A 25471-nucleotide genomic window follows, 5' to 3' on the forward strand; every position below is an offset into this window, starting at 1 on the left:
AAAACTAAAAGCAGAAACGACTAAATAACATTGATGTGAGACTCAGTTTCTTTTAAAGAGTCTGCTTTTGGTCTGTCTGATGTTAGTGGAAAGATTATTGCAGGCAGAAGGTCTATAGAACAGTTCTCATCATTGAATTTGTTCACAGATACTCACTCAGTTTATTAGTACAAACATTACTGCATCCTGCTCATAGCCAGCATGAAAATATGACACGGTTTCTGTCATATTTTCATGAGTATGTCATGGTTCCTGCACTGTGATGGAGTAATGATACAACCATGAGTGGTATGTCTTCTGAGTACAGGAAGCCAGGCTGTTATGATGATTACAACACAACCGCAGTGTTCACTGTGACATTGTTTATCAGCTCTGTCAAAACTTGGAATGACCAGGAAATGAACTAGAACTTTATTGTTTCCCTGTGTGGAAATATTATTATTATTGTTTTGAGAAGCTCAGTAACAAAACCTAAGCAAAAACTCTCACAAATGTATGAAAGTATACTTGCATTTTGTAAATCCAGGTTCCCAACAGGTCACTGTGCCTCTGTCATTCAACCAAAAAGTTAAAATAAGGATTGTGGGAATTGCCCTGAACCTTGCAGAATAACCTAATTCATTTCAAGACATGTAGAAAGAAACACAACGATCAAATACAGTAACGATAGCTTCCTGAGGGACCACTTTTTTTTGCAAACTGTAATGAAAATTGAGCTTTAAATGGAGTTATTATAATCTTATTAGTAAGCAATGTCTAAATCACATGTTATTTTAACCAATAATAGGGATTTCTCATGCTCTCAATACTTGTGACCCTGACAGATCAGTTTAAGGAGACATCACGAAGGCTCAAATTCTGCGTAGTTCAGTATGTGTCCAGTCCCTCACACACAGAGCACAGAGCTGCAGTAGACAGTAACTGAAGTGCTGTGTGTTATCCAGCAGGCTGTCTGCAGTATTATTTCATCTCTCTGTTAACATGTCATTCTTTCATCTTATATTGAAGTAGGGTAATACAGTCTGTGTACAGTCTTGAGCTCCATAATGTTATCATGCTGTAATGTCCCTTACTGTATTAAAACTGCATGTGTTCCTGTGTGAGGAGGCCCAGCAGTTACTCCCTCTCCTCTGTGACTAACTTTCATCCTCTAAGTGGCTATCTATTTTCTGTTTACATCCTGTTTCCCTTCTACCTTCCCCCTCTTCTGTTCTCCCCCCTTTATTGGTTTCTGTCCATTGTCTCACGTCCTTTGATTTGGCCGCCATGTGTGTCCATGTCTTCCTTTCTCCCCCATGTGTTGCCTTTTCGGTGATAAGCCAAGGGAGCGTGATTTTCTGAAGACATTGCGGTTGGTGAGTGGGACAGAAGCATGTGCAGTTGAGCAGCATGGAGACACGGTGGATGATGATAAGGGGGTACGTGTGGCTCGCCCCCTCCCCACCCCCTTTTAACAAACTAATTCAGAGCGTGTTGTGGCCAGTTAACAGGAGTGTAGCAACAATCCCACTGTATGATTTGTCTTTTTGTAGTCTTACACAATTGCCTTAGCAGATATTGTAGTTCTTCTGTGATAGAGCATTGTTTCCCTTTTCCCAATTTAGCTAAATTTGTCTTTTCTATGCCACATTGTGTTTCATAATGCCACTTCCTTTGATCAGGAAATAATGTCCCAATCTTTTCAGATGACACTGATGATGTAGAGAAATGTGCACTTGATCTAAAGACCCAGGCATCTTCATGCTCGAATCGTCTTTTTGAACGTACATGTGAGACAGAAAAAATTTGGCACACTGACCTTGCGAAAGGCATTAAAAGATGCAATTAATTATTAAGGAAATTGGCCATGAAGCCTGGGTCTTTATATCCATTTCACTGGCTTTGCCCATCATTGAGCCATGCAATCAAACCGCTCCAATCCAACGTGAGCATCAGGACATTTTTCATCTGCTGCTTTTGGGTAGTCTGCTATTTTGAAGCCTCAGGAGGGCTTCACAGGTGAATGAGATTCACTGAATGAAAGTGGGAGGAGACCGGTTTTAGAAATGTTGTTGCTTTGCTACTGAGATGAGCAGGATTCTTCTCTCAGCTATTATCAACTAAGAAATGTCTGCACCGCAGCTCCAACGCATTTTCCATTTCATTACCTCACGCTGTGGCCCCCGACGTGTCCACGTGCATTCGCCTCAAGAGATTGGATACTTGCTCGAACAGTGCAGCATTTTGCTATTATTGTTAACATTTACATTTAGCGCCCGCAGCACAGCCATCCAAATGTATAATGTTTTTTATGTACACTTTAGCTGTCGGAGTGTGTTAGCTAGCAGGGCTACTGGGTTTGTTATCGCATGATAAGAGCACATTTCTAGAGATGCATATGGTGGAAAATGTTCTTTGTATGCACAGATTTTGAGCGGGCCTGCAAAAATGGCTTCTCATGTTGTGGGTAGAGTTTTTTTTTGTGTGTTCTCACCAGATCACAGGGGTAAGAACCTGGAAGCATGTCCTGTGTCCTCTCTGCTACTAATCATATTTTTGAATTTGTCCTCTGATGTTGAGAAGAACCTGATGACCATGCATGGCCCCTCTTCCCTCTTTATGTCCACAGCCTCGGGAGAGGGGGAGGATGCGCTTCCACAGGCTCCAGAATGTACAAATAGCACTGGATTATTTAAAGAGGCGGCAGGTACGGATCGATCCAAATGCATTCTCAAACATTATTTCTTGTCCTCTCATAGCAGTCTGCAGCTGAAAGTCCACATAATTAATTTGGAGTTTTAACACTTTGACAGAGGATAGTGAGTTATGCAAAAGGTGATTAGCATGTGGAAATGTATCCGCTCGTGTGTGCAGCTACATTGTATTTTGGCAGTTGCATCATATTGTGAGCGATTCGACCATTGAGGCAGACGGATGCAAGCAAAGGCTCATATGTAATTGAACTTGGACAGCCCCACCAGTGGTGATTACTTCAACGCTGCCTGTTCTCCAGCACCGCACACTGCTGGACATTTTTCCATCCTCCTTTATGAAAACTGCAGTTCAGCTGCCACAAATGGTTATAGAAGCATTTGGGGGGGGGCGACTACGACTCCCATTAGTGGGCTTTCAAAGAGCTATGATTGCCCTCCCCTCCCCTCCCCCACTACAGTCAGGATGTGATGAAGAACACAGCCTTGCTGAGCCGTAGCCAGATGTGACGTAAGGCTTGAGACAAAGGATTCATAGAGGAGTCACAAATGAGTTGTTGTGTTGTTTTAGCTGCAGAACATCCCAGACACATGCACGTGTCCTCTGAGGTCATTAAATGTACAACAGTCTCACTGTTTAAACTTCCTTAAATCTCCTCCTGCAGCGTATTGATTACAGTTAGTACAGATGATCACCCTGCTCCTGGATCATAGCGGCAATAAAACAATCATGTCTTGAGACTATTTTCTGATTCATGTTGTTTGTAAAGTCATCAAATTCCCGTCAATGTTCACTCTGATACGTGGCAGATAAAGCAGTCGTGGCAGGTTTATAGCATTTAATTAGTAGCAAGAATTCATTCTTTCTCTCTGGCTCTGAGCCGTAGAGTCAGTGTTCCTTCACATAATGACTATTGTGCCACCTTGTGGTGCCCAATAAATGACACACATGAAAGTCAAAATAAGCAAAACACTGTTCTGCTCACATTTTCTACTCCATTAATACACTAAATACATGTGTTTAGAAGCTCATTGCATGCAAGCATCATTGTTTGGACATTGTTTGGATATTATAAATGTGCAATATATTAATTATGTGTTTCTGTCATCAGGTGAAACTTGTAAATATCAGGAATGATGACATCACAGACGGTAACCCAAAACTGACCCTGGGATTGATCTGGACCATAATTCTGCACTTTCAGGTCAGTGTTGTCATCTTATGCTTTGGTAATGCTCATGCTTTTGATAACCAAGTGATTGTTATTATTATTACGGAGATGCTGCTGATGAGTTCACACTGATGAAGGCTGTTTAATTTAATCTTGCATGTGTCTTTATATCCTGCTCTGTGGTGACTTGTTATATTTTAGACATGTTAATGAAGAGCACTTTCACTGGCATGTTATGGGATTGAGTTGTGTAATAGTTTGTCAAATGCCCTCCAGATTAATGCTTTTAAAATGAGTTCACATCCACGCACACACCCACACCCACACGCACCCAGTGGCTGTTTCTTCTTTTGCCCAGGAGATGTCAAAGTTGTGCAGCATACATCACGCTGAATGATCGCTGTCTTACTCATTGAAGATTCTCTTGTAGTATTCGATGTACCTGGCTCGCTTTGGTTCATGTTTGACTCGGCTCGTGTTGTAACGTGACGAGTTAACATCAGGTAGCTCCTCGTAGCAGAAATGTCGTGGTATTCACAGGATGTATCGGAATTATATACAGGTGAAAATGGCTTCAAAGTATCTTGTTTTGTCTGTGTAATACATGAGATTCAAACAACATTCTACTTGGCCTACAGCGTTTTTACACCACAAACCATCTGTAGCTCTAAATCAGTACCACCAAGCATTAGCGTGCAATTACACTAACGGTAGCAATGGTTTTCAAGACTTTTTGTGGTCTCAGCTGAGTTCATATTTCTCCCTGATTCTTCTCAAATATGTTCCCTCTCTGGGAATGCTCGCCATTTTATTGCTGGAGTGACGCAAATGTCGAGTGGATGAATCTGCGTGTGCATGCCAGAAGAATGTAGGTGTCCACCAAAGTATTTAAAGTATCTGTCAAAATCCAACAGCACGCAGAAACGTCATACTTTAACCGCTTCTCGCTCACGCTCCCTCTGTCTTCCTCCCTCTGTGACTGTGCTGCGTTGGATTATTAATATCTTTGGCTCTAGCTGCATGACTCAGTTGTTGGTTAGGGGCAGGAATATTGTGATCTTGTGTCAGACTTGCAGCTTGAGTTGTGATTTTAGAAGAAGAATACATCTGTGTGACTGATGCAGTCAAATAATGAGGGATAAAGTAGTTAACATAATTGGACTCCTGGACTCAAAGTCGCTGACAGGTAGCGTTGGTGATGGTGCCAACACCTGCTGCCGTCGGTCTCACGCAAGCCCTGCAGCAGTTGATCCAGCAGCAATGGGCCTGTTTCTTCTTGATTTGGAGGCACAGCAGGGCACTTGAACATAAAATGTTGTGCTGTAGTCATTGGATCCACCTTTGGCTTTATTATGGAAGCGTGACTGATGGCAGATTGACATGCAAGAGCCGAACATTGTTTGGAAATCACCTGCTTTATACGACTGGCTTTGCCTGAAGAATGCAGGATCAGCTCCTGCCTGAAGGGGAAGGGTTGTTCTGGGAACACGTTTTTTTTTATTGCTGCGGGCTATTTTTTTAATAGGTGATATAAACTGAGAGCACTGACAGGATGTGTGTTCTGTTGTGTTTGACCTCAGCTCTCTCCCTCATTTCACTGCTGACTTTGTGTTCAGGTGTTTCGGACACAATCCAGCGGTCGATCATGCCTGCACAGATCAGAAGGTGATTTCATTGCATGAAGCTGCTGCTGCTGTCTTCACAGTGGCTCTATTTTCACCTGGAGCATAGTGTGGAGGACACTGGAGTGTAATGTGTATTTTTGGGTTTTGCCGGTGACCATAATGACAATGCCCTGCTTGTTTGCCTTGTCTGTGTGTTTTTCCCTGATTGACTGCCACTGTCTGTGTTCATGTATATTGTTCATATATTCATGATTCATCACATTTATTCACTATTATTATACAAAGACTGCACCAAGTAAGAGCATATAAATCATATAAATGCTACAAACCATAATTCCACTGTAACATAATATGCAAAAACATAAATAGCAATAATACCAGCATTTGATAGTTTGATCATAAGCTGGCCATAAGTAGCAGCTGAAGTAATCAGCAGGCTGTAGTGTGAGCTGTGTTGGCCGTCAGGTGACTTTGACCTTAAGGGGAAACTTCATTGGTGTTTAAGTATTGTAAGCTTACAGTGGCACGCTGTTATTTTTAGTGGAGCTGTGTGGTGGCAGTATAATTACTCTGTCACGCACTGCTTGTTTCTCCTCTACTGATAGATTCCTCCACAGTGGGCTTGCGCCACACTCTGTCAGCCCATGTTATCTTACAGTTGCTGTAATGGTTTTATATGGTGAATCACTTCCTGGTCAGAGCATTTGCCCCCCTGTGAACTGCGGTGGTGGTGATCTGTTCGGATAATAGTGTTTGTTTAAACCATTGGACTTAAGCCCCACTTCTGGCTCTGCATTGTACGTGGCTTGATTAAAAGACAAAGTGAAAGCAGTTTGTTGTCTAGCTCGGATTTGCCTCTGCTTCGGCTGCTCTCGTTGACCCACGCTGTTCTGTTTTTCAAAGCCTTTCTGACCGGCTGGGACTCTGTTCTGGTTCATGCAGCCAAACTTGCTGAGCCAAAGTTTCTCACAGCATAATAGATGGCCGTCCCTTGTCCTCTCTTGCCCCTCATTACAGGCACAAATATTAGGAAACGTAAGAGGCGGCTGTGACGTGTGCATGTTTACTGTGCAGACAAGGCAGACCAGCCAGCCCCAAACAGGTCTATCCACAAGCCTTTTTCATTCTTGCCCCGCTGAGAGCTATAGAAGCACGAGGGCTACGTCTGTGTGTACATTTATGGCGTTTGTGCTGGATTAGCGAAGCCAGAGAAATGTTTCAAAGGTCAGAAAGGATTCCAGTGTCAGAGGAGAGACCTAAGACAGAGCATGCGAGCAAGAGAGCAATGCAGTGAGAGAGAGAGAGAGAGAGGCTGACCAGTTCTCAGCCGAGAGTCTCTGAGCGTCAATGAAAGGAAAAGTCAACTCTGCTCTGACTGGAGCTTTATCTCTGGCTGCCGGGTTGTCTGCCACTGCTTATTGTGCGCTAGTTACACTGTGTGAAAATGACTTTCTGTCACTGGGATAGATATTTGCTCTTCAGATAAAGCGGAGCTCACAGGATACTTGGTCTGAAAACAGCTCGCTGTTGGGAGTTCAGCTCTGTCAATGGGTAAGAGACTGTGTGACTGTCAGTCATGGGAAACATCTGTGGCTGTGTTCGAGGCCCTAAAGAGGAGTGCTATGTTGACCCGAAGAAAGCTCCGCTGAATCCCGATTCTAAACAGCTCAAAGGTCGTCGCTATTTTCAGAGGAAGAAGAGGAAATCAGAAGGTTTTCAGCCTGCTGACCCTCTCGGGGCTTCTAGAAGTGAGGCCGTTACAAGCAGGGCCATCTGCAGTAGCCCAGAGCCTCCACATGGTCCGGATGGGAACACAGGGGAGCCCCAAGCAGAGCTGGATAAACCACCAGAGGCGGAGACGAATCTTTCCAGACAAGAAAGCATCAGCAGAGGTGTCTATGTTGGAGAGGTACCAGTTTTAATCCTCAGAGATCCCTGTAATCCATCTGTCAGGAAGAGGTTCGTTTACAGGTCGGGAAGGTTTTCCACAGAGCACACAGACGGTGACAGAAGCACATCCAGTGTAGAAGCAAAGCTTCATGGCATCAACGCAACATCCAGGGGTCCCTCAGCTAAGGAAGGGCTGCTTGTGAAGAAGCTGCTACAGCGGCAGTTAAGGAGGGCGGTTAGCTTTGGAGCGGTGGAGCACATGCTGCGGACTCTGAGGGGTAATGACAGACCCGGGAACGAGGAAACCTTTGCCAAGATTATATGGGGCTCTCAAGCACACAGGAGGAGGAGACGGAGGGCCTACACCTGCTCTGGTTACGTGGAACATCTTCCAGCTCCTGCCAAATGTATTTCCACCCCACATGAGGTAAACTTATAAGGTGTTATTTATAGCCATTAGGGGTATGAGTCATCACAGATTAATAAGGGGTTTGATTGGGGTATAATGTAACTTAAACACTGCAGACCTGGTGTTTAAATGGAAGATAAGCTCTACAGGGAATATGTGCCCTAAAATAAAGCGGTTAATTTTCTAAAGCTCATTTTCATATTGTATAATTGTATACCTCATCAGTGTGGTGAGTGTTTGTCAAGTGCTGTGTCATCATCGTGGTGTCTTTCTGTCAGTGTTCACAGTCTCTGTTCTTGGACACACAATAACTCAAAAATCATGTTGTAGACTGTATGTACTCCACAGGCATCACCTGTGCACAAAATGAATGTAAGCAGTGCTGTGGCAGCATAATCAGATTCACGTGTAAGCTGTGTTAAGATATTTATGCTGCTCATCTGTGTGTAAGTACAGCAGAGACAGCAACAATGTGTTGACATAGACATCAAGAGTTCATTCAACAGCTGGCCAAAGAAATTATACTTCAGTTTACATGCAAAGCGGTTTGTCCCCTCGTCTTTATATTTTGTACCTTCATGGCTGCTAGAGTTTGTGCCAATAGTGCCACGTTTTAAAATCTGCCGATGATACAGTGAGACTTTTACAGGAGCAGAACAGGGTTGTGGTGCTATAGCCAAAGTCTTTTTTTAGGTCTATTTAACCTTTTGCATCGTGATGTAGTCTCAATCTGTCTGGTATTAACAGTCTCAACGGTCCTGTTGAAGTGTCCAGTAAAATTCACCTCTTTAACCTTTAGACTAAGCATGTTCTTAAAGTCCAGCTCATCCTCAGTTTATGGTTCCAGCTCGACAAAAAGGACAGAATCGACCTCTGTTTTGGTGACTTGTTAATCACCTGACATGCTTTGTCTGGATTGTAGAATTGTTTCAGTTATACAGTCTGGACAGGCTGGTCTGTGGACAGGCTGCTCTGCGGACGGGCTGGTCTGTAGACAGGCTGATCTGCGGACGGGCTGGTCTGCAGACAGGCTGCTCTGCGGACAGGCTGCTCTATGGACAGGCTGGTCTGCGGACGGGCTGGTCTGCGGACAGGCTGCTCTATGGACAGGCTGGTCTGCGGACGGGCTGGTCTGCGGACGGGCTGCTCTATGGACGGGCTGCTCTATGGACAGGCTGGTCTGCGGACGGGCTGGTCTGCGGACGGGCTGCTCTGTGGACAGGCTGCTCTGTGGACAGACTGCTCTATGGACAGACTGCTCTGTGGACAGACTGCTCTATGGACAGGCTGCTCTGTGGGGGATCTTTTTCTTCAGGATGATGTTATTTGTGTCTGTTAATCTCGTCTGAGCTGAAGTGCTTCATATGTTTGACAGTCGTTAATGTTTTTATGATTGATGGTGGCACCTGGCTGCACATTTCGTCCTCGAGGCCTGATAGAGATTGATTGACTGGTTGGCTGATTGATTGATCGAAGTTCATCTTGTAAAATCTGCTAGCTGTCTCTCACTCTTCCTGCTTTTTGACCATGTTGTGACGTAACATTTCGTGTTCCACGTGCCTTCCAGCAGAATCATTTTGCGATGCCGTGTTTCCATAATTTTGGTTTTTGGGATGCGAGTTACAGCAAAACACAGCCCGCAAAAGGTTGAATCAGTGCTACTTTTTATGGTTTGATAGATAGAAACTCATGTTCAGATGTCATAGCTGTGCTTTGAACCCAGTGTGGCACAACAACAACACTTACATTAAGGCCATCTTAATCATCATTAACATGCTGTAAAACTGTCTATTACACAACTCTATCTCACACTTCTGACCTGCTGGATTTTTCCATATTTAAAGTGGGTACAGAACTGTCAGGGGACCAGATGAAGAAACCTTTACCCCGTTTTACCCCATTTACACACACTTACATTTACATTCAAGTCTTAAGTCTTATGAAATGAAATCCATCTTTTGTCCCTGTGTAATGAATGCTGTGAAGTCTTTGCTGAGACATAAAGGTGTTCATTTAATGCAGATGTATTTTTAAGGCTGTAGTTTGTGGTTTTGTCACATTTGATTGCATATTTCGAGGTCTTGCTGTTATTGTTGCTGCTCTTAATCACAAACTTGTGGGTTTGATTTTCAAGCTTTCACCACATGTACATTTAGAGTCAGTGCATCGTGTATTCTACGTCTTGTATATTTCTTTGTGACAGATCTCGGAGATCCACGTGACGGGAGAGTCCGAGGACATGACAGCCAAGGAGAGGCTGCTGCTCTGGTCCAAGCAGATAACGGAGGGCTATGTAGGCGTACGATGTGATAACTTCACAACCTCCTGGAGGGATGGGAGGCTGTTCAACGCCATCATTCATAAATACAGGTGACATCAGTGGAGCTGCAGCAAAGCTATATCATGCATATAGTGGGTTTCGTGATCTTCTGCCCTCTTTCTTTTTGTTGGCACGCTTTGTTTTACATGCCTTACTGTCTTTCTTTCTGCAGACCGGACATGGTTGACATGAGCCGCGTGTCGTCGCAGACCAACCGATCAAATCTGGAGCACGCGTTTTGTGTCGCTGAGCAGTTGGGGGTGGCCAGACTCCTGGACCCCGAGGGTGAGAACCATACACACTGTCATGTTGCTTTGACTCACACCTGTGCTATGAATCATGTGGAGTGAGGATTTTGACTTGAGGAATAGCTCATTGTCATGTGATGCATTTGTGACCTCTTGAACTTTACTTCCCTCATCAGATGTAGACGTTCAGTCTCCGGATGAAAAGTCAGTCATCACATACGTCTCAACACTGTATGATGCCTTCCCCAAAGTACCTGATGGTGTAGATGGAATCAGTCCTAATGTAAGCTGACGACATCGTTCCACCAGTAACTCCACCCGATCCAAGTGCTGAAAAATGCTTTATTGCTGATGATCCTTTTTCTCCAAACAGGATGTTGATATCAAATGGGTGGAGTACCAGAACATGATCAAATACCTCAGCCAGTGGATCAAACACAATGTGGCCATAATGTCAGATAGATCATTCCCCAACAACCCTGTGGAACTCAAGGTATATTATTGAGTTGAGCTTCAACTGTCTCATTTTGTGGAGTGCTTAGAATCTACATACAGTGTCAGTAAAGTGAAGGACAAGTGTCTGCTTCAGATTTCCCACATGCAGAGTCTAACTGCTGTAACTGAGACTTAAAGTGGTATTGATGCATATGAGAGAACTGCAGTCCATTTGCTGCGAGAAGTCAATAGCTTTTATCAGTGCAGGGGAGAGTATGGACATATGCTTTTATTCGGGTTTATATCTCTACTGATGCTTTATGGTGCAAGCGTAGAAGATTATTGAAGTCTCTGCTTTCTTTTACAGGCACTTTATACACAGTATCTGCAGTTTAAAGAACACGAAATCCCGCTGAAAGAGAACGAGAAGACAAAAATCAAAACTCTCTACAAAATGCTTGAGGTATACAAATGCAGAGCAGCAGAGCCTGTTGCTTCAACGTTTGTAGCCTTACACATTGTAGTGATGACAAGTCTGTCTGCGCTGTGCCTGACAGATGTGGATCGAGTTTGGACGTATTCAGCTACCGCAGGGTCATCACCCTAATGACGTGGAGAAGGAGTGGGGCAAATTAATTGTGGCCATGCTGGAGAGAGAGAAGAGCCTGAGGCCTGAGGTGGAAAGGTACGTGCAGCCACGGAGCCTGGACAGACTTTACAACCTAATATTACAGGTTCCATGTGAGCCAAAAGTCACCATTTAATTAGCAGACTTGTTGCTGGTGTCTGATATGACAAAATGTTTCAGTGTTTGAGGCAACATACAAGGATTTAAAGCAGGAGATATTGTGGCTATGCACTGTTTTTCTTTGTGACAAGCTTTTCATACAGCATAAAGATAAAGGAGCAAATATGCCACATGAGTCAGCAAAACAGTTTCTGAGGTTGGTGCAGGCGGAGCGCTCCAGCATCATGTTGCAAGCTAATGTGTGCTGAAACCGAACGCCGAGGGTCAGTGTTTATGCCAGACTTGGGCTTTCTTTATTAAAGTAAAAATCCCCTCACTGAACCGTTGCACGCTATGATGTTCGCTCTATCAAGATATTTGTGAGCTCACGATATATCTTGATCAGGTTTACTGCAGCCAAAGTGCACTGTTTGCATCTGATAAGGCTGAGTTTTGTTCTGCATCAACAGATGATTGACAACAACAAAAGTCAAGTTTATTTACCTCGCACATGTCATACGGGAGGCGTAGACTCAACGTGCTTCAAAACACAAAGCAAAAGAAAAGATCATGCCTGACAAACACATACTAGATAAGGACATATGACAATATAAAGGTGTATGTTCAGAGGGTGTTGTTATTGTTAGCGTTAAATATGAAAAAATAATGATACTGATTGCTGTTTTGTTCTGCACTTCAGGAACAGAATCATCACAGATTGAATATCTACTTAATTTAACAAGTCAGAAACGTGAGACAAAAGACAAAGAGGCACATTGTTTGTCATATGATGCTTCAGCGGAGATGTTTTCTGATATATTATAGAGTGACTGCTCTCTTACGGCAAGCTCAGTCAAGTCTCTGAGCTCTAGCTGCTGCTCTGCCTTCATCAGTGTTTGTGTGCAGTAGATCTCATTGCTATGGAAACTCAAATTTCTTCTTTTGGACTTGGACGTTCTCTGTTGACAATAGTTTAGACGTGTTTACATCTCCATTCCTGCCTTCATGGTCTATAAACACAGCATATTTACAGCATTAACGTTGGGTGTGGTGAAAACTGGCAGAAATGGCAATTATGGCAGCTTGGCAGCACTTTATACAGTCTCAGCTCTTATAAAGGTGTACTGTCTCAACCTGCTATTTCATTTTTATCCCCCAAGGGCAGCGCATCAATACAGGGTGGGATTCATTTTACACGCTCCTCACCTGGCTGCGCAGCTATAAATACCAGCACGTTGAAAGCAGCTCCATCAGTTAGGTCTGCGAACGCTCGAGGCTGGGCGCCTTTCAGAGGGATGGTAGGGAAGAGAAATGTAATGGTGATTGTTTGAGCGGTCGGGAATAGCAGCAGTGGCTTACCATGTAAAGTAAGATGGCCTATTTGAGCGGGATCTCGTCTGTTAGCAACAGCAGCATCAACAGTTATGGCTCATATGACACCATGCTCACCGAGCCTTTACACATGAACAGCTCAGTGTTTCTCAATAACAACATTAGCTATGGATCCAGGTGAGCTTCCAGTGGGCTTTGTTTTTATCGACTAACAGCCATAACAGCTGTAAACTAACTGTTTCATCTTTTTGTTTCTTGCAGGCTTGAGATGCTGCAGCAGATTGCCAACAGGGTCCAGCGGGACTGTGTTAATGGAGAAGACAAGCTGGCGTTGGCAAGGACGGCCCTGCAGTCTGTGAGTTTTGTGTAATCTCTGTTTGACTTAACCTAAGTGGCATTAAAATAGCTCAGAGTGTCCAGTCTTTGTGTTGAGTTTTGTCTTTTCCTCTGCAAAGGATGCAAAACGTCTCGAGTCTGGGATTCAGTTCCTAAATGAAGCTGAGATCGCTGGCTACCTTTTGGAATGTGAGAATATCCTCAGGCAACAAGTGGTGGACATCCAGATTCTTCTGGACGGGAAATTTCCCTTTGCAGATCAACTTGTCCAAAGGTACAGAGTATATCCTCTGGCAAAGAAAACACACAGCATTTTCTCATGCATTAACACATCTCATGTTGTTGTTCCTTCCTGATTACAGGGTATCAAAACTCCGGGATGACCTCCTAGTCCTGCGAGCTGAGTGTTCCTCTGTGTACAGCAAAGGTCGCACCCTGACAACAGAACAAACCAAAATGATGATCTCAGGCATCACACAAAGCCTGAACTCTGGCTTCTCGCAGAACATCAACGCAAGCCTAACACCAGCCCTTACTCCTGCACTCACCCCGGGGGGGTTAGGCACCCCTGGGTCCACATTCACCTCTAGCCTTACACCGTGCCTCACCCCATCCTTGACCCCTGCCTTGACCCCCGGTCTGCAGCCCGCTTCAGTCCAGAGCTACATGGGGAGCGGTGGTGGCATGGACCCAGGCAGCCTCAGGCATTTGAAACACATGCAGATCCGCAAGCCCTTACTGAAATCCTCACTGGCAGACCCCAGCATGACAGAAGAGGAGGTCAACATGAAATTTGTGCAGGACCTGCTGAACTGGGTAGAAGAGATGCAGGTGAGTAGTCTGCATCAGTTTGTTGAATCATGTATAACATGTGTAATGTACTGTGGCTTTAAATGTGTGCACAAATGTAAACTTTTTATTTATGCTGTTTTTTGCTGTTTTAAAGTTGCAGCTCGATCGGTCAGAGTGGGGATCCGATTTGCCAAGTGTGGAAATGCATTTAGAGAACCACAAAAGTGTACATAGAGCCATTGAAGAATTTCAAATGAGTCTTAAAGATGCCAAACTGAGTGAGGTGAGTGAGTGAGTTAGAGGAAAACATCAACAAAACTGCATGTTCTGTAACTTCCTTAAAACTCTCAGAATAAAGTTTTCTGCAGTGGAAACTCAACATGTTTTTCCTTTGTCAGATTCAGATGAACTTACCCCTGAAACTAACTTATTCAGACAAGCTGAACAAACTAGAGAAGCAGTATGAGCGGCTGTTGGTAAGTGATCTGTCCCGAACCTAAAATTGTGCTCCTGTCAATTCTATACACAACTGATGTGCTTTTAGTAGTCTGACTTTTATGAATGTCTTTTCCTTTCAGAGCTGTTCACAAGAGCGGCAAAGCCACCTGGAAAGCCTGCATGACTTTGTGTCGCAGGCAACTCAGGAGCTCATCTGGCTGAATGAGAAGGAGGAAGAGGAGGTTGCCTTCGACTGGAGTGATCGCAACAGCAGCATCTCCAAGAAAAGAGACTACCATGCTGTAAGCCATTGACAAGTTTTTTTCTAATTAACTGGAACCTAATCTGCGCAATATTCCATGCAGACAGAATAACAAGGGCTTGTTCAGACAGTTTTTGGTTGTGTGGGTTTGGCTAAATTACAGTGGCCCTCATTTAATTAAACCATGATGTCAGTGAAGGGATTTGTGTTTTTGTTACCTGAATGATTAACTTTGTAGTCGGCGACAGGATATGAGATTGTGTGAGAGGATGGAGTTTACTGTTCCTCCGCCACGGCTGGATGCCAGATATACTCAACTGAATGTCTTTCATACAGGACCTGATGAGGGAACTGGATGAAAAGGAGGAAGTGATCAAGTCTGTGCAGGACAAGGCAGACCGCCTCATGCTCAAGAACCACCCAGCCAGGCTCACTATTGAAGTAAACCCCTTTTCTGTGTACTCAGCTCTGCAGTCAGTATGGCAGATTCCAAATTTAATAGAGGAGTTGTGTCTCCACCCTGCATTCAGCTCCCACAATGATTAAAAGACTGTAAAAGTCTTGCATTTTTCCTGCTGTTCAACCTGGATGCCGTGTCTTGTTTCTCCTCCAGGCATACAGAGCTGCCATGCAGACGCAGTGGAGCTGGATTTTACAGCTCTGCTCTTGTGTAGAACAGCATCTCAAGGAGAATGCTGTTTATTTTGAGGTGAGTTGCTGCCCATTTTCCAGCCAGTAGTACGTTTCTTTGGTCACATCTAATTTGTCACTCTTCCCCTGTGCAGTTTTTCAGTGATGCCAAAGAGTCCATGGACTACCTTAAGAGCCTGCAAGACGCCATTCACAGAAAATACAGCTGTGATAGAACGAGCAGCCTGCACAGACTGGAGGACCTCATTCAGGAGTCAATGGTAAACGGATATGAAGCATGTGTGCATGTGGAGGTAGTTGCAAATAAAACTGAAGGAAACAACAATTGTTTTTTGGTGTGATGTGTCTCCAGGATGAGAAAGAACAGCTCCTTCAATACCGCAGCACTGTAGCTGGGTTAGTGGGAAGGGCCAAGAATATTGTGCAGCTCAGGCCCAGGAACCCTGACAGCCCCGTGAGATCCTCCATCCCTGTGAAAGCCATCTGTGATTATCGTCAAATAGAGGTACACACAGGTTCTCTATGCTGCATTACATCCTGTTTAGGTGTACATTGATGGTAAATCTATGCTGCGTCTTTGTCACAACTCTTTCAGATTACCATTTATAAAGATGATGAGTGCGTGTTGGCCAGTAACTCTCACCGGGCAAAGTGGAAAGTCATCAACCCAGCAGGGAATGAGGCCATGGTGCCCTCTGTGTGTTTCACTGTGCCTCCACCCAACAAAGAGGCTGTTGATATGGCCACAAGGTGAGATGCTAGGATTGAATTTGTATCTGGGCTAACCTTTACGTCACAATAGAGCTTATTTCTGTTTTAGTTCAAATGGCTGCTACCGAATGCGTCACCCAACTTTGTTGGGATGAATTATTTATGTGTCTTTCTCTCTTCCTGCAGAACTGAGCAATTATACCAGAATGTCCTGGCACTGTGGCACCACTCCCACATCAACATGAAGAGTGTGGTGTCTTGGCATTATCTAATGGCTGATATACGAGCCATCCGCAACTGGAATGTGTCCTCGGTATGTTTGAATGATTATGTTGTCCTTTTCAGACTCTAGCTGATGATCATTTATGATAATCAGGCTCAGTTTTGATGATCATTCTCAGACAAACGCAAAGTGCATGTTTGTCTTAATTGCACTTTTATGTCTCTAATCTCTTCAGATAAAGACCATGTTACCAGGTGAGCATCAGCAGGTCCTGAGCAACCTGCAGTCCCACTTCGACGAGTTCCTGGAAGACAGCGAGGAGTCTGAGGTATTCACAGTGGCAGACTGTACCCAGCTTGAGAGAGACGTCATGGCCTGCAAGGAGTACTACCAGGAACTACTGCGATCTGCAGAAAGAGGCAAGGCTCACATTCCCCTCCTGCCTCTCCCAACAAGGAGCTGCTGGTGTACACTGAACACAACACTGTGAAGGAAACACATGGCTCTATAAGCCTTTTAAGCCTGAAGTTAATGCCTTGTGGAATTATGATGTTTTTTTTACTGCATTAAGAAGAGTTTCTAAGGTTTCAAGCAAACACTAGGAGGCTGTTAATGTGCGATTATTGGTTTTAAATCAGGAAGTACCTGGAGAAATAAATACATTTTACTTGGTAAGTTATGTTGTGATGGTACACAGGTCTGTGAGGATAAACAGGGATAAATATAAATATGTACAGTCATTTACATATGTGCCCTGTCCATTTTTCTCAGATAAGTCCTCACTTAAAACCATTTTCCTAATTTGTGTATGACTTCACCCTAGCAGTATACAAAGTACCATTGATTTAGCTACATTGCAGTAGGTCCTACGTGGCCTTACACTGTGGTGATGATGCCATCTAGAGGTGCATTTGTATAGCAGTTAACGTGTGAGACTATACAGTGTGTAGGCTCCAACATCCAAGGTTCATCATTCCCTAGCTGTGTTTGTTAAATGGAAGCAGACTTTTACAGCAGAGTTGTCCTGTCACTGTCACTGTCAGATCTTATGCTCTCATGTGATTATTTGTTCTAATATTTTCTTGGTAAACAGAGGAACATGAGGAGTCAGTGTACAATCATTACATCTCGGAAATACGCAACTTCCGCATGCACCTGGAGGCTCATGAAGAACATCTGATCAGGCAGCTCCGCACGCCGCTGGAGAGAGATGACCTGGAGCAGAGTCTGCAGCGCATCACAGAACATGAGGTACACACCTGGGTGTCAGTTATCATTTAATGTATCCAAGAGCTCACTGGTGCTGTTATTTTAATGATGGCTTTCTACACGGCGCTCTGCAGAAGAAGACAGCGGAGCTGAATAAACTGAAGGAGGACCTAGACGTGATGAAGGAGAAGTGTGAGCTCTTCCTCAGACAGGCTGCAGGTTCTCCTTCTGCACCGACGCTTTCCTCTGAACTGACCGTCCTTGTTCAGAACATGAGCCAAGTCTACTCCATGTCCTCAATTTATATGGATAAGTAAGACTCTCCCTTCATTGTCTAGAATCAATAATGGGGGATATCTTCACTAAACAGATGAATTAAAGACATGTTCCCTTTGTGTTGTAGACTGAAGACAGTCAGCTTAGTGGTGAAGCACAGCCAGAGCGCAGAGGCGCTAGTAAAGACCTACGAATCCAAACTCTATGAAGAAGATGCTATGAACTCAGACGTCAAGTCCATTGAGACAGTCATATCAACGCTGAAGGTAATGTGCTGTTGGATTCAACATTTCACCAGCACTGGCAATGGCTTTAGTCCATTTTGAGTAAGCCCTCCTCCCTCTGATTATAGCAATGGCGGACAGAGATTGATGAGAAGCAGGAGGTGTTCCACGACATGGAGGATGAGCTGCAGAAAGCACGAATCATCAGTGACCGCATGTTTAAGGCTCATAATGAGCGTGACTTTGACCTCGACTGGCACAAGGAGAAAGCAGATCAGCTGAGTGAGAGATGGCAGAACATTCACTCCCAGATTGACAGCAGGTTAATGTTAATTTTTTTTAAAACATTTGTGTACAAGTATTTAAAATATAAGTATTGCTCATTTGTGTTAACCATTCATTTTCAGGCTTCGGGACCTGGATGGTATTGGCAAGTCTCTGAAACACTACAGAGACTCTTACAGTAGTCTTGATGAGTGGGTTAGAGAAATGGAAGCAGCACAGCTAAAGGCCCAAGAAAACAAACCGGAAGACAGCAAGGCACTGGCTGAGCTGCTGAACAAACAGAAGGTAGGACAAGAATTCACTGCTTAACTCAAAGATGAAGACAGATGTTTGATGTCTAAACGTATATTTAAAATGTGTTTTTCAGGTGCTCGTTGCTGAAATTGAACAAAAACAGGGCAGAATTGATGAGTGCCAGAAGTACTCAGAGCAGTACTCGTCTGCTATTAAGGTAATCTAATTTATTTCAATTCATTCTCAACAGGTTTTAAATTTGTTTTCTGTCCATTTGTTAAACTCTCACATGGTTTTTCTGATATAAAAAAAAATATGAGTTGACATCATTTCCATTCCAGCTATGTTGGACCACGACTGAGATGAGAAAGGAACAGCTTGTAAACTTATTTGGAAATCTTTTTTTAGGATTATGAACTTCAGCTGATGACCTTCAGAGCGATGGTTGACTCCCAACACAAGTCCCCTCTCAAGAAAAGGAGGATGCAGAGCTCCTCTGATGCCATTCAGCAGGAGGTGAAACTATAATTTACCTTTGGTAGGACAGGAAATTGGTGCTCTGTGCAGAGTATATCTCAATGACATACTTGTTTTTCTTTGTTTAATTCAATCAGTTTATGGATCTCCGGACCCGCTACACTGCTCTTGTGACCCTCATGACACAATATGTGAAGTTTGCCAGTGAGACTCTGAAGAGAACTGAAGACGAGGAGGTAAGACATCCATATTTTAATACCTCTTGGCTGTCTACATTTACAGTGGCTTATGCAGCAGATTTCACAGTTTTGGGGCTCTGTGGATGTGTAAACCTTTTTTTGGTAATGTAGCTTTACTGGTTTCTCTTTGCATGCTTCCTGTTGTTTGTGTGCCTTGAGTTCTTGACTGGGCAGATCATCATGTGTAAGGACATTTGCTTCTTCGCACAAAGGAAGCAAAGGAAATGTACAAATGTCAAACATGTCTGCATGTGCAGTAACTCCTTATTGCTGGTGATGGTGACTTGCTGGGAGGAGAGAGATTTTTTTTTATTCTTTGACAGAAAGTCTTTCTCATATTTGCTTTTCTGTGGGAAAAGAAAGCCTCTCCAGGAGTTTGTCTAGTATTTGGAAAATAGGTACTTTCAGTCCTATTTGTCGAAGACTTCATTGTTACAAGTTGGAAATCGAAGGACAAAGGTACAATGATCAAATCAGTGACAAGTGCTATTACAATAATCTTAAAAAAATCTAAGATCTTGCTGTCATATGTTAATGTTAACACAATACTAAAAACTACTTACTAAAAATAATCATGCAGTCTTGAAATTGCAAATTCCTGGAGAGATTGTTTAATATTGCTGCAGCAGTCTGGTAAGAAGTAAAATATTCATGCAGTTCATTTTATGATATCTAATTAAACATGAAAAAGCGGATGACTTGTTCTTTTGCATTATAGTACAGAAAGGCTTTTGACAAAGCCGAGAATGCAAAAAGGACAGAGAGCATGGAGGTCCAAAAAGCTGTGGGTGAAGTAGAGATAAGTCAACTTAAGCAACGGGTCCAGGAACAGGAGGCTCTGCTGGCTGAAAGACAAACACAGCTGGAACAATTGGAAGGAAAAGTAGAAACTCAACAGAAGATGATTGATGATCTAACCTTTCAGAAATCACAACTTGAGCATGACATTCATCAATATTGCACCAAGTTAGAAATAGCAATGAAAGACAAAGATGCCAGTGAGCAGGAGTTAAGTCACACAAAACAGTTAATTGAGCAGTCAGAAGCCAAGTGGTCTTTGGCTCAGATGAAACTGGAGGACCTCTTAAAGAAAACAAATGATGGCCATAATCTTAAGGAACAGAGCCCCAAACTTCAGAAAAGAGTTAATGTGGAGGAAGGTGCTGAGGAACAGTTGCAAAGTCAAGTTCATGCTAAAGAAAATGATCTGGCTCAGCAGCCTTTGGCATTTGACAGTCAGCCAACAGTCAACAGTAAGCCCCAGTCATCTGCAGTTAGAGAGAATGACAGCATGATGGTGCAGCAGAAACTAGAGGAACTAGACTTGGTCCAGAAAAGAGCCGAAATGGCTGAGGAGAAAGCACAAAGCTATAAAAAACTGTTGGATGACAGCAACAACAAGCTGAAGAAACTACAGATTGACATGGAAAGTGAAAGGAACAACATGAGACAGAAAGCGGAGGATCTCCAACAGGAAGCACTGAACATGACTAAATCTATCAATGAACTTCACGAGGAAATCAGATCTCTCCAAAGAGCAAACTCGTCATTGGAACAAAATGCTTTTTTCCAAAGCACTGAGGTTGAAGGTCTTAAAGAACAGTTGAAGATCACCCAAGGAGAACTGCAAAGGAAAAGCTCCATGGAGCAGGAAAATATTTACAAGACTAACAACTTAGAGGAAGAGTTAGCTTCCAAGCAGGCAGCAATAGATCAGCTGAAGGTCAAATGCAATGAGCTGAGAAGGATAAATGTCTCCTCTGACAGTGATTTTAGAGGTCTTCAGATCCAAATGGAGTCACTGGAAAAAGAGAGAACATTTTCTGAACAAAAGATCAAGTCTTTAAAGAGTGAGGTAGAGAGCTGGAAACAGCAGCTTCAAGCAGCTAACGAAGAAAACAGCTTAATGAAGAGATCTGAGCAGGCGTCGCAGCTCACATGCAGAAACCTCGAAGCCGAACTCCAAAAAAGTGAATTAGTTGCTTCTCAATTGCAGAAACAAGTCAATGAGTTTAAACAGATAAATGCGGAGATGGAAAAGAATCTGAAGAACGTAAGAGCTAAGCTCGATCAGGTGACGATGGAAATTGACAGCAAGGATCAGCAAATTAAAATCTTCAAGTCTCAGGCAGAGGGCACCAAATCACAGGTTAGAATTATTGAGGAGGAGTTAAATAAGAAATCTCAGACCTCCCACGAGCTTCAGATGAAGCTGCAGGATTATAGTGAGGCAGTAAGAAAAATGTCTGAAATGCAGCAGAAAATCAATACACTCAGTTCAAATATCACCATTTATGAGCAAGACATAATGACTCTGAAATCAGAGCTGAAGTCAGTGTTGCTTGAGAGGAATTCTGCAAATGACAAGATCCACATGCAAAGTGCAGAAATTAATGATTTAAATGTGATGCTAAAGAAGAAAAATGCAGAGCTTCAACAAGAATCTGGTGAGAATCAAAAACATCTCAATGAAGTCAAGGCGGTAAAAGATGAGCTTTTCAATTACAAGCACAGTATTAAAGGGTTAACTAGCAGCTCAGAGAAAACTGCAGAAAACTTAAGGCAGGAGCTTTATGCTCTTCAGAGCGACAAGAAAACAGCAGAAAGGAAAGTAGAGAACTTGAATGCTAAACTTTCAGAGTTCAGCTCTACCCTTCAAAGAACCAAAGATGAATTGTTGAAAGAGACCAATGAAAGAAAAGGCAAAGAATCAAAAATATTGCAACTGGAGACTGAGCTTCAGAAAAATAAAGTAACAATGAAAGAAGTAATGTCGAGTACTGACAAATCTAGATCAAATCTACAACATGAAAGCATGATTCTCAAGAGGGAGAAAGCTGAGGCACTCGAGAAAAGCATTTCATTGGGATCTGAAGTCAGAACACTGAAAGAAAAGCTGCAAAGGGCCCAAACAGAGTCTGAACAAAAACAAAGGGAAAACGCAGTCCTTCAGCTGCAGTCCCAGCAGATGAAAGAACAACTTGAAAAATGCAAGAAAATGCTAGAGGAGTTGAAAAGTAAACTAGAACTTCAGAAAGAGGGCTATGAGAGGCAGCTGTTGCTCGTGCAGACTGAAATAGAGAAAAAGCTCACTTTACTTCAATCTGAAATCTCAAGTGAAAGTGAAAAGTCAAACCAGCCTTCACATAGCACAGAATTAAAAGAGATGCTTAACAAGTATTTCCGAGAAGACGTCAAACACATTAAAACAGTGCCTCAAACGACTGTGGAAACAAAGCAGCAAATGGACCAACAGCTGCAGATCAAACATGACAAACTGCAACAGGAAAGAACAAAGCTTAGTCAAGACCTCTCAAAGGCAAAATCCCAAATTGCCCAGCTTGAGGAAGACAAACTCAAACTCACTTCAAAAATAAGTGCTTTTCAAAGTATTTGCAATGAACAACCAAATGACTCAGCAAAGTTTGAGCAGCTGTTGTCTGATAGTGAGTGGAAACTTGCACTGAAGGACAATGAAGCGAGATCTCTTCGGGAACAAATAGAGTCGTACGTCAAAGAGGTTAAAAGTCTTCAGGAAAAGCTTTTGATACTCGGGGTCAGGATGAGGCCTGAAAACGAGAGGTTACATGACCAGGAAATAGCTGAAACCAGTCATCACTATATGGAAGACAATGAGGCTGCTTTGTTGAAGACAGAACATACAGTGATGCAGAGGACAGTGCCCTCATATGAAAGTGCCAAATACAACCTGGAAGAAGAGATTCTCAAAATGAAAGTGTCCTCAGAGGTATGGATGACATTAGTTCAGCATAACTGCAACACAGTATCATGTTTATTAACAATCACAGTATTTAAATGCAATACAGTTTTAATAATTGTTTATTTGTTTCTCTTTATTACAGTATGTATTTTATCAGTTGTAGTCATCTGTAACTTAAAAGTTCTTCCAATGTCATCATCTACAGATGTCACCAATGGGGAAAGAAAACATTCTTGAAGGACTTAAAGTCAAACAAGATAAAATGGAAGTCATTCAAGGCCAAAGCCTACATGATTCACCAACAATGAAAGCTTTGAATAGCTCTGCTTATCAAACTCCTACTCCCCTACAAAAAGACATGCAAAATGTGACCAGTAAGAGCCAAATCAAACCTGATAAGTCCATGACTGTGACAACACGGGGCTACATGACTCTGTGTGGATTAACAGGCACACAAAGCATCACCAAGACAAGAAGTTATCAGATCAATGAAACTTGTGAAACTGTGAACCCATCAGAGTGGAAAACAACAGACAGTGAGGGAAAACTGAGTGAGTTATATTCAACTTCCCAAAAGCTCCCAGAAGTCAAAGGCAGCACAAGTGTTCAAAGCTTGGTCAAATTCAAATTCTTGGATGAAGAGGTTCTGCGCAAGTTGGAGACGGGCCTCATCCCAGTTGAAGAGGTGCAAGCATCACTTGCCCAGTACGTCAGACCAACAACTATTGCTGGAGTTTATGTGGAGTCAAGTAAGAAAAAGATGTCCTTCCTAGAAGCTGCTGAGAAGGGCTTCTTAGCAAAGACATACGCACTTGAGTTTCTGGAGGCTCAGGCTGCAACAGGAAGCCTTACAGACCTGACCACAGGGCAAACACACTCAGTTGTTGAAGCTCTGGAGAGAGGTATCATAGAGACAGGCCTGAAAGATAAACTGATGGAGGCTCAGAAAGCTGTTAGCGGCTACATCCATGCCGGCAAAAAGCTGTCTGTGTTTCAGGCAATGGAGGAGAGGATTCTTGATAGATACAAAGGCAAGAAGATCCTTGAGGTCCAGGCAGCCACTGGAGGACTGATCAACCCAGAGACTGGTGTCAGGGTGCCGATTAGTGTTGCTCTTGATCAGGGTCTTTTGAACGACGAGACACTCCAGAGTCTTTATGATCCAGTCAGTAACCCCAAAGGTTTCCACAACCCTGACACTGGGCAGAAAGTATACTACGCTGAAATACTGAAGACATGCCTGTATGACATCGATGGTGGTGTATTTCTTTTCCCATTTGGTGAGAGACACCTAACAAACACCTCTCCCACGAGTTCTCATAGAGCGTCTGTTATCATCAGCAGCTGTGGCATCGAAATGTCGGCATATGAAGCATTCAAGGGGAGACACATTGACAAGAGGACATATCTGTTTCTGTCACAACAGGAAAGTGAATGGCAGGAAAAGTCCGTAGTTGACGCCAATGGCAGTCCACTTCACGTCATTACTGATGTTAAAAGTGGCCGCCAACTTTGTCTAGAGTCCGCTCTAACTCAGAGGTTCCTTGAAATGTCTGAGCTTGAAAGCTATCGCAGTGGGCTTCTTAGTATCTATGAGATTGCGGATATTATATTTTCAAGAATGGTTGTTGTGGAAGACGTTAACAGCCCCATTGCTGGTCTCTGGGATGTCACTCTGGGGAAGAGGCTGTCAGTTCTTCAGGGTTTTCAACAGGGCTTTACTGATAGAGCCACTGCCCTACGGTTACTGGAAGCCCAGGCTTGCACTGGAGGGATTTGCGAACCCTCTTCAGGGGAGAAAGTTACTCTCTCTGAGGCTCTTAAAAGGGGTCTTTTAGATGAGCCATTGAGTCAGCAGCTCCAGCAGTTTGAGCAGGCATTTAATGGTATTGTTCACCCCAAGACTTCAAAGACACTGTCTGTTTCCCAGGCAGTTCAGGAAAATCTCTTCCCAAAGGATGCCGGCTATCGCTGTATTGAATTCCAGCTCCTGACTGGAGGATTGATAAACCCTGACACTCATGACAGAGTCTCACTTGAAGAAGTCATTCAGAGCGGCCTGGTTGACAAAGCTACTGCTTCTGCACTCAAAGATGACAAGTTCCAAACAAAAAACCTCACCTGTCCAAAGACCAAGAGAAGAATCACGTTCAGGGAGGCACTTGAAAGAAGTGTGTATGACTGCCACACAGGCTTAAGGTTACTGGAGGCTACAAAAATGCATGGTTATGGAGCCAAATCAACATTTCATTATGTTTGGGCATTTAATCAATAAACGTTTGCAAATATATGCTTTTTCATAGCGTAAAAGTATAACCTGCAAGTAGGATTTCCTTTGGTTTTGTGTTTGGCTGTGAAGTTACCTTGACTTCACTGTTGAATGTTCTTTTTTGTTACCCACATATTTTAATACAATGGTTGATGCAACTGACAATTGTTCTTGAGTTTCTGTGTTTTAAGTCTCATTACAAACATATTTTAGCATTACCCGTCCCTTTAAGGATTCTTTCCTTGAGTGCTTTTTGTTTCTTTTTTGTAACAAAGT

At 43.2% G+C, this 25471-nt stretch overlaps 2 protein-coding genes across 7 annotated transcripts in view; both read left to right on the plus strand.

Annotated features, from left to right (window-relative positions):
* The window catches only part of dst (dystonin), a 99704-nt gene that overhangs the window by 23797 nt on the left and 50436 nt on the right, over window positions 1–25471 (plus strand). For all 6 annotated transcript variants that reach the window (XM_076742787.1, XM_076742793.1, XM_076742788.1 and 3 more), the window contains 29 exons: window positions 2609–2686; window positions 3803–3895; window positions 9990–10156; window positions 10279–10391; window positions 10531–10637; window positions 10728–10847; window positions 11157–11252; window positions 11347–11474; window positions 13110–13203; window positions 13304–13458; window positions 13547–14015; window positions 14131–14259; window positions 14375–14452; window positions 14555–14716; window positions 15013–15117; window positions 15290–15385; window positions 15462–15587; window positions 15680–15832; window positions 15923–16077; window positions 16225–16351; window positions 16497–16680; window positions 17355–17512; window positions 17605–17783; window positions 17874–18012; window positions 18099–18292; window positions 18378–18540; window positions 18623–18706; window positions 18898–19005; window positions 19104–19202. In XM_076742787.1, the coding sequence (XP_076598902.1) occupies window positions 2609–2686; window positions 3803–3895; window positions 9990–10156; window positions 10279–10391; window positions 10531–10637; window positions 10728–10847; window positions 11157–11252; window positions 11347–11474; window positions 13110–13203; window positions 13304–13458; window positions 13547–14015; window positions 14131–14259; window positions 14375–14452; window positions 14555–14716; window positions 15013–15117; window positions 15290–15385; window positions 15462–15587; window positions 15680–15832; window positions 15923–16077; window positions 16225–16351; window positions 16497–16680; window positions 17355–17512; window positions 17605–17783; window positions 17874–18012; window positions 18099–18292; window positions 18378–18540; window positions 18623–18706; window positions 18898–19005; window positions 19104–19202 (4059 nt within the window). The remainder of the gene's footprint in view (window positions 1–2608; window positions 2687–3802; window positions 3896–9989; window positions 10157–10278; window positions 10392–10530; window positions 10638–10727; window positions 10848–11156; window positions 11253–11346; window positions 11475–13109; window positions 13204–13303; window positions 13459–13546; window positions 14016–14130; window positions 14260–14374; window positions 14453–14554; window positions 14717–15012; window positions 15118–15289; window positions 15386–15461; window positions 15588–15679; window positions 15833–15922; window positions 16078–16224; window positions 16352–16496; window positions 16681–17354; window positions 17513–17604; window positions 17784–17873; window positions 18013–18098; window positions 18293–18377; window positions 18541–18622; window positions 18707–18897; window positions 19006–19103; window positions 19203–25471) is intronic.
* On the plus strand, window positions 19440–25456 carry LOC143328262 (uncharacterized). Its single transcript, XM_076743329.1, has 2 exons — window positions 19440–22953; window positions 23132–25456. Exons 1-2 carry the CDS (start codon window positions 19972–19974, stop codon window positions 25199–25201), a joined length of 5052 nt encoding a protein of 1683 aa, XP_076599444.1. The 5' UTR covers window positions 19440–19971; the 3' UTR covers window positions 25202–25456.

This window comes from Chaetodon auriga, chromosome 11 (assembly GCF_051107435.1).
Source record: "Chaetodon auriga isolate fChaAug3 chromosome 11, fChaAug3.hap1, whole genome shotgun sequence".
In the NCBI taxonomy this organism is placed as follows: Eukaryota; Metazoa; Chordata; class Actinopteri; order Chaetodontiformes; family Chaetodontidae; genus Chaetodon; species Chaetodon auriga.